This window comes from Limulus polyphemus, unplaced genomic scaffold, assembly GCF_000517525.1.
Source record: "Limulus polyphemus unplaced genomic scaffold, Limulus_polyphemus-2.1.2 Scaffold1941, whole genome shotgun sequence".
In the NCBI taxonomy this organism is placed as follows: Eukaryota; Metazoa; Arthropoda; class Merostomata; order Xiphosura; family Limulidae; genus Limulus; species Limulus polyphemus.
This window is the reverse complement of record NW_013667551.1, coordinates 49,050-61,664: the sequence shown is the minus strand read 5'-3', so window position 1 is coordinate 61,664 and position 12,615 is coordinate 49,050. Positions and strand designations below refer to the sequence as shown.

The 12,615-nt window shown below is 32.6% G+C and overlaps 2 protein-coding genes across 5 annotated transcripts in view; one reads left to right on the top strand and one right to left on the bottom strand.

The window, feature by feature from the left end:
* Nucleotides 1–2,344, top strand: part of LOC106465428 (general transcription factor IIH subunit 3-like) — a 26,856-nt gene extending 24,512 nt beyond the window's left edge. For all 4 annotated transcript variants that reach the window (XM_022393327.1, XM_022393326.1, XM_022393325.1 and 1 more), the window contains one exon: nucleotides 1,481–2,344. In XM_022393327.1, the coding sequence (XP_022249035.1) occupies nucleotides 1,481–1,550 (70 nt within the window). In that variant the 3' untranslated portion in view covers nucleotides 1,551–2,344. The remainder of the gene's footprint in view (nucleotides 1–1,480) is intronic.
* A 2-nt stretch (nucleotides 2,345–2,346) lies between these two features.
* On the bottom strand, nucleotides 2,347–5,457 carry LOC106465429 (vitamin K epoxide reductase complex subunit 1-like protein 1). Its single transcript, XM_013925655.2, has 3 exons — nucleotides 5,249–5,457; nucleotides 3,238–3,347; nucleotides 2,347–2,766 (listed from the first exon to the last, which is right to left on the bottom strand). Exons 1-3 carry the CDS (start codon nucleotides 5,428–5,430, stop codon nucleotides 2,543–2,545), a joined length of 516 nt encoding a protein of 171 aa, XP_013781109.1. The 5' UTR covers nucleotides 5,431–5,457; the 3' UTR covers nucleotides 2,347–2,542.
* Nucleotides 5,458–12,615: the final 7,158 nt, after the last annotated feature.

Below are 12,615 nucleotides of genomic sequence, written 5' to 3'. Positions count from 1 at the left end.
CTAGTCTGGAGTGTGACTAGTACTTTCGTATGGTACTATAATCTGAAGTGTCACCATTACTTCAGTATAGTGCACTAGTCTGGAGTGTGACTAGTACTTTCATATGGTACTATAATCTGAAGTGTGACTATTACTTCAGTATGATACACTAATCTGAAGTGTGACTATTACTTCAGTATGATACACTAATCTGAAGTGTGACTATTACTTCAGTATGGAACATTAATCTGAAGTGTGACTAGTACCTCAGTATGATACACTAGTCTGGAGTGTGACTAGTACTTTCGTATGGTACACTAGTCTGTAGTGTGACCAGAAGTTTTGTATGGTACTATAATTTGAAGTGTGACTAGTACTTCAGTATGGTACACTAGTCTGTAGTGTGACCAGTAGTTTTGTATGGTACTATAATATGAAGTGTGACTATTACTTTCATATGGTATTATAATCTGAAGTGTGACTTATTACTTTCATATGGTACTATAATCTGAAGTGTGACTATTACTTCAGTATGGTACACTAGTCTGGAATGTGACTAGTACTTCAGTATGGTACATTAGTCTGGAGTGTGACTAGTACTTCAGTATGGTACACTAGTCTGTAGTGTGACTAGTACTTCAGTATGGTACACTAGTCTGGAGTGTGACTAGTACTTCAGTATGGTACACTGGTGTGTAGTGTGACTAGTACTTCAGTATGGTACTATAATCTGAAGTGTGACTAGTACTTTCATATGGTACTATAATCTGAAGTGTGACTAGTACTTCAGTATGGTACACTAGTCTGTAGTGTGACTAGTACTTCAGTATGGTACACTGGTCTGTAGTGTGACTAGTACTTCAGTATGGTACTATAATCTGTAGTGTGACTAGTACTTCAGTATGGTACTATAATCTGAAGTGTGACTATTACTTCAGTATGGTACTATAATCTGAAGTGTGACTATTACTTCAGTATGGTACTATAATCTGAAGTGTGACTATTACTTCAGTATGGTACTATAATCTGAAGTGTGACTAGTACTTCAGTATGGTACTATAATCTGAAGTGTGACTAGTGCTTCAGTATGGTACTATAATTTGAAGTGTGACTATTACTTCAGTATGGTACTATAATTTGAAGTGTGACCAGTAGTTTTGTATGGTACTATAATATGAAGTGTGACTATTACTTCAGTATGGTACTATAATCTGAAGTGTGACTATTACTTTAGTATGGTACTAGAATCTGAAGTGTGACTAGTGCTTCAGTATGGTACTATAATTTGAAAGTAATTTTAAACATAAACAGAAGATAGAATGTAACACAACATCTTAATGTTATGATAAGTTAAATTAGTTCATGTGTTAATTGTTTGAGCCATAGATACATTTTTATGATTCATTGTGTTAACTATACATGTGGAAAAACACACACACACTTAACTCGTACTGGAAATGTTTTGATAAGAGATATTTTAATAATGGTGATTGTTTTTCAGGACTGCCTTCAAGTTGGCTCCCATACCTGCTCTTAAACCACGGAAAAAGAAGACTAAAACAGGTCTCTGAATAGTTATTGTGAGATGTGTGACTCATTCCTATGTGATTCCATGTGTGATGCAGATCAGGGATTGTAATGAAAAGTTTGAGATCATCACAGCCTAACAATAATGTGAGAAAAAATATTTGACTCTGTGAATACAACTCGTTATGAGGACTGAAGAACTAACAAAATACCTTTAGTTACTCAGTAAAAGGACTTGGTAGAAGTCAGTCTTAATATGTATCTTCAGAGTTCTTTCATTTACATTATCGTGATCTGTCAAATTTCATTGATGACTTGCCTTGATGATAGGCCTTCCAGTATGAAGAATCACAAGAATTGTAGGTATATCACTGTATATAACATGTTTATATATCGAGGTAATCATGTGTCATCCTGTGATCATTGTGAATCTGTTTCAAGACTACTAAAGTAACAACTTACGAGCAGATTTTTACAGACAAATCTTGATTAATAATTACAAGTTTACTTGCACAGTTACATAGATAGACAGGTGATGGAACTTAATAAACTAGTAGTTAGAAGTTATGAATCTATGTATCTATAGTATGAGCATGTTATTCATAAATTGGGTATACTTAATATAACTGCTTTACTTGAGAAGCTCATCCACATAGAACCACATCTGTAGCAGTTCTCTGTGTCTTGACTGGTTTACTTGACAAACTCATCCACAGAACCACATCTGTAGCAGTTTTCTGTGTCTTCACTGGTTTAGTTGGCAAACTCATCCACAGAACCACATCTGTAGCAGTTATCTGTATCTTCTCTGTAGATGTATAAAGGAAAGTGTAAAGACTCACTGCCTCATATTTTTTGAATGCTCTCACTTTATTGTGTATAAGAAAATACATTGATACTTTGTTACAATATGAATGCTTTTACAGAAAATAAATCACAAACATTTTCACAATAAAGTTACCATTCATATACATGAGCACACAGAATCTTATATTCACGAAAATGAATTACATGATTTTTTTGGGGGGTGGGGGGGTCACTCTTCTTTTTTCTCCTGTTTTAGTCTGACTGCTTGTAGTTTTCCTAGTTTGTAACAAGCACATGCAAGAAGCAGTGCATTGACCACATAAGTAGAAACACACAGTACACAGAAGTCATGCAGAATGAAGTATAAGATATAAGCCAGATACAGGGATCCTAGGTTAGAAACAAAAGCTGAGGATATCTCAACTTTTGTCAGGAATGGGTTAGTACTTTGACCTAAATGAAAAAGAAATAGTGCATTAGGAATGAGTACAGAAGTAACATTACAGCCTATAATGACAACAAGATACAACCTAAACAGTTTCAAATGTAGCATTACTGATTAAAGACTGGATTTTGTTTAATAATATCAAAAGCAGAAAATGTTTGACAGTTACCAATTAAACTAAATTTGTTTAATCCACAATACAGAATATTTTTATATAAAATACTGGAAGAATAAAATTCAAATATATTAAGTACAAGATGTCCATCAAAAAACACTATGACAATATAAACGAATACTTCTTCTAAACTAATAATTATCTGCAATAAAAAAACTTTTAATCTTGTTCTAAACATGATATTTCATATTACAATTAAGAATCTTCTGAAAAACAGTATTCATATTGCTAAGAATACAACAATTATGATGTTTTAGCATTTTCAAATAAACAAGTAAATAGGGAATTACAGAAAGTTTTCTACCTAGTGCCATCTGGAGTATGTAGAATACAATACCAAAAAGACTGTTTGGAATATTTAACTGTGAGTCACTCCCAACAATATAACTAAGCAGACCAAATCCTCTTCCATACCTACAAATAATCACATTTATGAAATTACAAATCATAGAAAGTCGTAATTACTATCACTCATAAGTTCATAACCAAAGGATTATAATCTATATCATTTTTAAAAAAATATGTATTTTTTGCTGTTTGTGACTGGTGTCTACTAAACAGTTAAATATTTTGAATAAAAATGTGTTTTTTCATGAGTTACACTGCAGTTCATTTTAGTGACAAAAGGAAGATACAGAAATGTAGCATGGAATATCTCTCTACTTCTACAAAATAAAATGTCAACTGAATTTTAAATAATTCCATATGAATCAAAAAACAGTTTACTTTTCATTAGTTTAAGCTAAATGTGAACTATTCAAAAGGCCAATATTTTTATCCAATTGTATTTAGCCAAACTGCTACTAGCCAGCTAATTCCATAAAACATTAAATAATTTTCAAGTGTTTTAATTTGATTGGTGACTGAAATGTATATTGGCTTGCTTAAACTAACCTTCATATCCAATGTACACATAAAAATCAATGGATGTATATATAGAAAGTCACACTGTCTATAAATGTCACCCTTTCACTTCTCGAACAGCAACCCCCCCCGAGATCAAGAACTTAGATACATGTAGTCTTTTTAGATCCAGAATGTATCCAAAATCTTGTGTACCATTTCACAAGTATAACCTCCAGATATATATTTTTAATGTCTAAAAAACAAATTTAGATCCAGATTTCCAGAGCTTGTTCTCATCAGCCCAAATATTTAAAACTATACTTTCAACTTTTTTTCCAAGATTCAAATACACTTAGTTTAGTTGCCTCTAGTTTTTCTACACTACAGAAAAAACACAACGTCTTTAAGCCTGTATTTGTTGCTCAAACTTCTCAAATCAGGTATCATTAAATAGTCTTTATTTAATCTTTTGCCACCATATCATAATAATTTCTAACAATAAGGAGGAAAGTTATCACTATTGTAAAAAAAAAAAGGCGTCATCACTGTTGTACACAAGGAGAAAATAACCTTTTGTTCCCCAAAAATTAAAAGTGTTGGCTAAAGGTATTGAGCTTTACTCAATAAATGTATCTAAGTAATTCTTTCTCCTAAACACTAATATTTTTGACATAAAAAAAATGGTAATATATTTTTTAAAGTTAAAAACTGTTTTGATATCTATGGTGGGCACAACACAGATAGTCCTTTGTGTAGCTTTGTGCTTAACAACAAACAAACAAACGTTTTGTTTTTTTTTAATTCTAAACCCCATGTGCACTAATTTATAATTCTTGGTATTAAAATACATTAAAAAATTCCTTTACTATGGCTCTTTTATATTAACAAAGTCCAATTTTTTTATGTTGAATGTCATTTCTTAAAGTTACAATATGCGCTAATGGTCAAAACCTAAATCAAACTCAACTTTTTTCTGTTGTTATTTTGCAAGATTATTAACGAGTTTCGGACTTACATTCTCTAACTTCCCTTCATCTCTATCCTAATTTCGTTATTTGAACTCGAAAGCCCGAGAATTTAATTTGTAGAATTAGAAGAAATCTTAATAAAAACATTTTGAAATCTGGTTTCATAAGACAAAGTATACAATTAGAAAGGTTTACAACAAAGTTTTGTGTTATTTTAAGAGACGCATTGTGTGATGTTTATTCTACTCTAACGTATTGGCTTTTCCAGGGTTACTACTAGTAGTAACGATGTAATCACACAGAACCATCAGTATGACAGTTTACGCAGAAAGCTAAAACTGCAATAAACATAAATAATATTTTTTCATACAGTACTTATACCAAATCTAATGTAGACTACTACTACCAAGAGGTTAGTAATAGTAGAAACTTTATATTCACTATTGTTGACATAGTGTATATTATTATTAAAAATTTACGATACTTTTCAAATTTTCTTACTTGGACGTGAACACGGTAGAACAGCTCATATGATCGCTAATGTCACAAAGAGCTTTGTAGTTCTTGTTGTGCTCTTTTTCCATTTCAACATAATAGGCATAAAAAGATAATATAAGCCCTAGAACACAAATAATCGCAGACACCATTCGTAACTTGCGAAGTCTTACACCAACAGCCGCCATTTTAAAATTGTATGAAGTGTGACATCTAGCGGTAATGTACAATAAGAAGAGCTTTATATATATAAACACAGTTCCCCATTGGGGCGGCACTAAGTTTTCGGACTTACAACGCTAAAATCCGGGGTTCGATTTCTCACGATGGACACAATGTGGCTTTGCCTTAAAAGAAACAAATTTTATGTATATTTAGTATAGCTTTATCTTCCAACTATGAACATGATGTATAGTACTTACAATGAAATATTATATTAGGATAGGTTTGGAATGTAAAGTGGGCTATACCATAACGCAAAATCAATAAGATGTTATTTAATTGGTGCTTTATAAAAGTGTAAGTATAATGAGATAAATACATTTGTTTGTTTTGTTGGATTTTGCGCAAAGCTACACGAGGATTAACTGCGCTAGCCATCCTTAATTTCGAGGAGATACATTAGAGAGAAGGCGGGTAGTCAATACCGCCAACTCTTGTCAGAGAGAATAGAGGGATTTTTTTTTCTTCTTTTGGTAACGAGACATCTACCTCGGAACCTTAGCTCCGCAAACCACTGGGTCCACAGAAGTTAATACAATTTCTAACAGCTGTAAAGTAAGAAATACAAAACACAATTTTCTTATTTGTAACTCTACAAAATTCTCTTATGGTGTAAGTTTGGTGAAACGGTAATTATGAAGCTTCTATTCATTTATTCGAAGCAGAAACAAAATCTTCGTAAATTTGCAATCAAAGCCATGGCCAGGTGGTTAGGGTGCTCGACTCGCAATCTGTGGGTCGTGGATTCGAATCCCCGTCCCACCAAACATGCTCGCCCTTTCAGCCGTGAGGGCGTTATAATGTGACGGTCAATCCCACTATTCGTTGGTAAAAGAGTAGCCCAAGAGTTGGCGGTGGGTGGTGATGACTAGCTGCCTTCCCTCTAGTCTTGCACTGCAAAATTAGGGACGGCTGGCGCAGATAGCCCTCGTGTCGCTTTGCGCGAAATTCAAAAACAAACAAACAAGCAATCAAAGCATTCAACAACACCCACCTTCCCCCATTTTTGCAAGAAATGGAACAAGTAAGTTGCTTTGGGAAACGTAGACGCTAAACACTCTGTGCTCTGTATTTCTATATCTTGCTGTAGTTGATCAACATAAAATTACGAAAATATCCTTGTACAGTGGCTCTGTAAATAAAAACCAGTTTGGTTAGTAATCACTTCTTGGTAGTGCACCAATCTTTGTTGAAAATTTTCATGGAGAAAGACAAAAAGCCTAAGTACAAATGGTATATAAGCTGATCTGTCTTCTCTACATTATTATAAGTTTCTTTCCGTGAAAAATGATTTTGATAGAACATTTCATAGTTAATAGAAAAGTAACAGCGATTATTATAACTCATAATACATACCCATTGAAAATGATTGGGTTATTATATTGAGAATTCTGTGCTAAATACGTGACCTTTGCATTGTTTTACATATGAAACAATTTTCCTCAAAATCAGTATCGAAAACTTATAACATTTGTTAGCTGAAAGTCTGGATAGCTCAATTCCATAAGTTAACTTAAAATACTGGGTTAAAATGATTTGTTCAACGGAGTAAACTGATCGTTTCTGGCTAGGCAATTAACAGTTTTAACATAGTGTTTTGATTACCCTGTAAATACTAAAAACTTTTCATTTTCTTATTTAAAATATTTAGCATGAGACATATAACTACCCTTATAAAGGTTTATTTATGTAAACCGTCAGCCTAGAAGCTTTCACGGTTATTCTTTTTCGGACGTTTTGTATCTAAAAAGGTAATCTGGTAGCTTCCATAATTACTGTTATTAGGTCTCCTGTATTGTTGTCATATGTTCTATTCTTTAGAATTATTTGGCAAAAATAATGCAAAGTACAGTCCACGTAACGTCAACGAATTAATTTATTTCTTCAATAACATTTACTATGGGCTACGTTCATTGGTAAGCCCAACTTCAAAAACAAAGTTTAACCAGAAATTCTGAAATTAATGCACGATTAACTTACAAATACACTTACTGCCAAAATTTCTTCGCTAATCAATGAATAGCAAATATGCTGCTGACTCATTGTTTAGCTTACTAACTGATTCACTGTCCTACTCACTGACACCAAAATGAATGGCTAATTAACTCAATAATTAACGAAGTCTGTTTTTTATGCAATAAAAGAAGGTTCCAGATTCTACAGAAGTCTTAACTTTCATGAAATTTCTGGATGTTGCGTCGTCATGATGTCATGACAAGCTCCCTCTAACAAACAAACATCTAAATTGAAATATTAAAAATATAATTTTGAACAGTATGTTAAATGTTAGTCACGTGTTTTCATAATTGCCTTTTATGTAATTTTCATCGAAAAGGCTGGCCTGGTAGCTTTCAAAATTCCCTTTTTATATATAAGTAGGAGAGATAGATAAATTTTATGTCAAAGGTTAATTCGGTAGCTTTCACAATTATCCTTAATAGGCTAATGATGCTTCACAAGTAAGTAACTGCGAGATTTGGACGGAAAGGTAATGCAGGAGAATACAATACGAAAAGTAAAATAAACACAGGCGTAGAACAAAAAATATTCATTTACTTAGCCTAAACATGTTGAAGATGTAATACTAAGAAACACGTTTCACATTTTCGACTGTGGATGCATTATAAGAGTGACAGTCATTCCAACTAGTTGCCTTCCCTCTGATCTGTACGTCTGAATTAGGTATGGCTATGTCTGAACCGTATAGGTCTCTGTCCTTTCACTTGTGAATAAGATATCGTTCAGATCAGTAAACAAACGTGTTGTACTTGAATAAGTATTTGGTACTAAATATACATACAGAAGTAAACAGTAACATCTGAAACGCAATTAAACCAGTCTTCAGTTCACGAGGATTGACCCAGGGGTGTGACATGGCGGCTAACCATCCCATTTTTCCTGAGTCAGTTCGTATGTTTTGAAACGTTTTCCGGGAAGTACACCCCAGACCAATGAAATCTCCACCATCCTTTTCCTAAATAAAATCCTGGATCTGCCCTCTGGTTCAATATATATATTTGGAATGCTCTGATAAAAAAATTCATAAGTGAAAAAGTACTGTTAAAATGGGGAACATATCTCGAGAAAATTCTTCTGTAGTCTTGAAATTATATCTTCATTATTAATCTTTGAAATATAAACCCTCACTAGTTAGCTCAACGTAGAAGATTCCTATTAAATATTTCTTATAAATCCTTTCTTGTTATCTGTTTAACATCCTCTCAACTCATTTGTTTAACATCCTCTCTAATTATCTCTTTGTATCTTCTCACTAATTATAGAGTCTGCAGAAATAAAGTCTTACTTCATGCAATCTGTCTGTGTCTGGAACTCGTAAAAAGAAAATTGCTTAGATTATTAGCAGGTATGAGTTTTAATCCCATAATGCAGTTCACACAAGTAAACACATCACTTTAAACGATATGTGTGGGTTATACTTAAAAGGAAAACAAAAATAGAGACACTAAGCATCACGAAACTGTGGTGTGTCATTCACAAGAGTAACGTGGTCAAAAGGGCAAAGGGTACATAACATGTAAGTGATACTATCGATACGATTTCTTAAGGAATACAAATACTTCAACAGCGTGAAGCATACGACACGTGTTTTAACGAGTTAGAATCTATAAGAACTTCAGTGATCATATATATAAAATGTGTTTTAACAACTTAGAATTTATACGGACTTTATTCAGTGAACATATATAAAATACGTTTTAACGATTTAGAATTTAGATGAACTTTAGTGACCGTATACAAAATGTTTTATTCAGTTATTTTTAAATAAAATAACTACTTAAATAAACATATTATATTTTCAAACTAACAATAATGCGCGTGTTACTAGTTATACCAAAGACACACTGAGCCTATCTGCTATGTCTAACGACGGGAATCGAACCCCTATTTTTAGTGTTGTAAATCCATAGACTTGCCGCTGACCCACTGTAGAACCTAACAATGATAACATTTTCTTTTTCAAGTTCTTTTTTTTTTATCGAGCTGAGAAATAAGTCTCTGCTAAGAAAAATAGTATATAGAATTGTCGTTAACTAGTAAACAGTATACAGAATTGTCGTTAACTAGTAAACAGTATACAGAATTGTCGTTAAGTAGTAAATAGTGTATACAATTGTCGTTAAATAGTAAATAGTGTATAGTATTGTCGTTAACTAGTAAATAGTGTATACAATTGTCGTTAAGTAGTAAATAGTGTATACAATTGTCGTTAAATAGTAAATAGTGTATACAATTGTCGTTAAGTAGTAAATAGTGTACAGAATTGTCGGTAACTAGTAAAGAGTATACAGAATTGTCGTTAAGTAGTAAATAGTGTATAGAACTGTCGTTAAGTAGTAAATAGTGTATACAATTGTCGTTAACTAGTAAACAGTATACATAATTGTCGTTAACTAGTAAATAGTGTATAGAACTGTCGTTAAGTAGTAAATAGTGTATACAATTGTCGTTAACTAGTAAATAGTGTATATGTCGTTAAGTAGTAAATAGTGTATAGAACTGTCGTTATGTAATGTAGTAAATAGTGTATAGTATTGTCGTTAAGTAGTAAATAGTGTATACAATTGTCGTTAACTAGTAAACAGTATACAGAATTGTCGTTAAGTAGTAAATAGTGTATACAATTGTCGTTAACTAGTAAATAGTGTATAGAACTGTCGTTATGTAGTAAATAGTGTATAGTATTGTCGTTAAGTAGTAAATAGTGTATACAATTGTCGTTAAGTAGTAAACAGTATACAGTATTGTCGTTAACTAGTAAATAGTATACAGAATTGTCGTTAACTAGTAAATAGTGTATAGAACTGCCGTTAACTAGTAAATAGTGTATACAATTGTCGTTAACTAGTAAACAGTATACAGAATTGTCGTTAACTAGTAAATAGTGTATAAAACTGTCGTTAAGTAGTAAATAGTGTATAGAACTGTCGTTAAGTAGTAAATAGTATACAGAATTGTCGTTAACTAGTAAATAGTGTATACAATTGTCGTTAAGTAGTAAACAGTATACAGTATTGTCGTTAACTAGTAAATAGTATACAGAATTGTCGTTAACTAGTAAATAGTATACAGAATTGTCGTTAACTAGTAAATAGTGTATAGAACTGTCGTTAACTAGTAAATAGTGTATAGAACTGTCGTTAAGTAGTAAATACTGTATAGAACTGTCGTTATGTAGTAAATAGTGTATAGAACTGTCGTTAAGTAGTAAATAGTGTATAGAATTGTCGTTAACTAGTAAATAGTGTATAGAACTGTCGTTAAGTAGTAAATAGTATATAGAACTGTCGTTAAGTAGTAAATAGTGTATAGAATTGTCGTTATGTAGTAAATAACGTTGGGTAAATGTACTTATGTAGTAAATAACGTTGGGTAAATGAAACTTGTATACCATGTTTACAACTGTTGCCATGGAGCTCTTAGTTAGCCTACGTTTTCCAGCTTCAACTATTGATTATAGCCACAAAGATGCTTTACAACCAAGATACTATCCTCGTTTTGAGTAGAAGTTTTCGTATTTTATATTAGTGAGAACTTTACGACAAATATATAGCTCTAAGTGTTGGTAATTGTTTTTTACTGTACAACAGCGTTGCACCAGTTATTAAGGGCTCCAGCCAGTAGGTGGTCATGCTATTTATTAGAAGCTGTCATAAGAGGCTCTGGAAAACCTTAGAACGCCAGTTTTAACGATTAGAAAGAAGCCTTGAGAAAAGCGTTTCAATCTAAGTGAGAAGTTTTATTTTACAATAAAATTTTTATCACTTAATGCATTCCGATAGTTTCCGTCTTTCTTGTACTTTCTTAACTTATTTCGGTTAAGTTTTCTATTGTTGGCTTCGTATAAAGAATAGTGATAAGTCCTGAGTATTTGACGATGAAAAACGATTTCTTCTTCAACAAGAACCTCTTAGATATCCTAACTAATGATCACTGATAAGCTTAGTTCCTAGTAGGTTCTAACATAACAGTTTCACTTATATGCAAATTTTTTGAAATATATTCATGTGCTGCATACATCTTGTTATTGCGTGGAAAACATAAAGAACACAAACTCAGTTCATACTGTATTGAATTATCTGACTAGCTTCAACCAGATATTGATGTGTACATAAGATAATCACTCCAGCTCTTTAGATATTGGTGTGTCCATAAGATAATCACTCCAGCTTTTTAGATATTGATGTGTACATAAGATAATCACTCCAGCTCTTTAGATATTGGTGTGTCCATAAGATAATCACTCCAGCTTTTTAGATATTGATGTGTACATAAGATAATCACTCCAGCTCTTTAGATATTGATGTGTACATAAGATAATCACTCCAGCTCTTTAGATATTGGTGTGTCCATAAGATAATCACTCCAGCTCTTTAGATATTGATGTGTCCATAAGATAATCACTCCAGCTCTTTAGATATTGGTGTGTCCATATGATAATCACTCCAGCTCTTTAGATATTGACGTGTACATAAGATAATCACTCCAGTTCGTTAGATATTGATGTGTCCATACGATAATCACTCCAGCTCTTTAGATATTGGTGTGTCCATAAGATAATCACTCCAGCACTTTAGATATTGATGTGTACATAAGATAATCACTCCAGCTTTTTAGATATTGGTGTGTACATAAGATAATCACTCCAGTTCGTTAGATATTGATGTGTACATAAGATAATCACTCCAGTTCGTTAGATAACGATGTGTCCATACGATAATCACTCCAGCTCTTTAGATATTGGTGTGTACATAAGATAATCACTCCAGCTCTTTAGATATTGGTGTGTCCATATAATAATCACTCCAGTTCGTTAGATATTGGTGTGTCTATATGATAATCACTCCAGCTCTTTAGATATTGATGTGTACATAAGATAATCACTCCAGTTCTTTAGATATTGATGTGTACATAAGATAATCACTCCAGCTCTTTAGATGTTGGTGTGTACATAAGATAATCACTCCAGCTCTTTAGATGTTGGTGTATCCATAAGATAATCACTCCAGTTCGTTAGATATTGATGTGTACATAAGATAATCACTCCAGCTTTTTAGATGTTGGTGTGTACATAAGATAATCACTCCAGCTCTTTAGATGTTGGTGTGTACATAAGATAATCACTCCAGCTC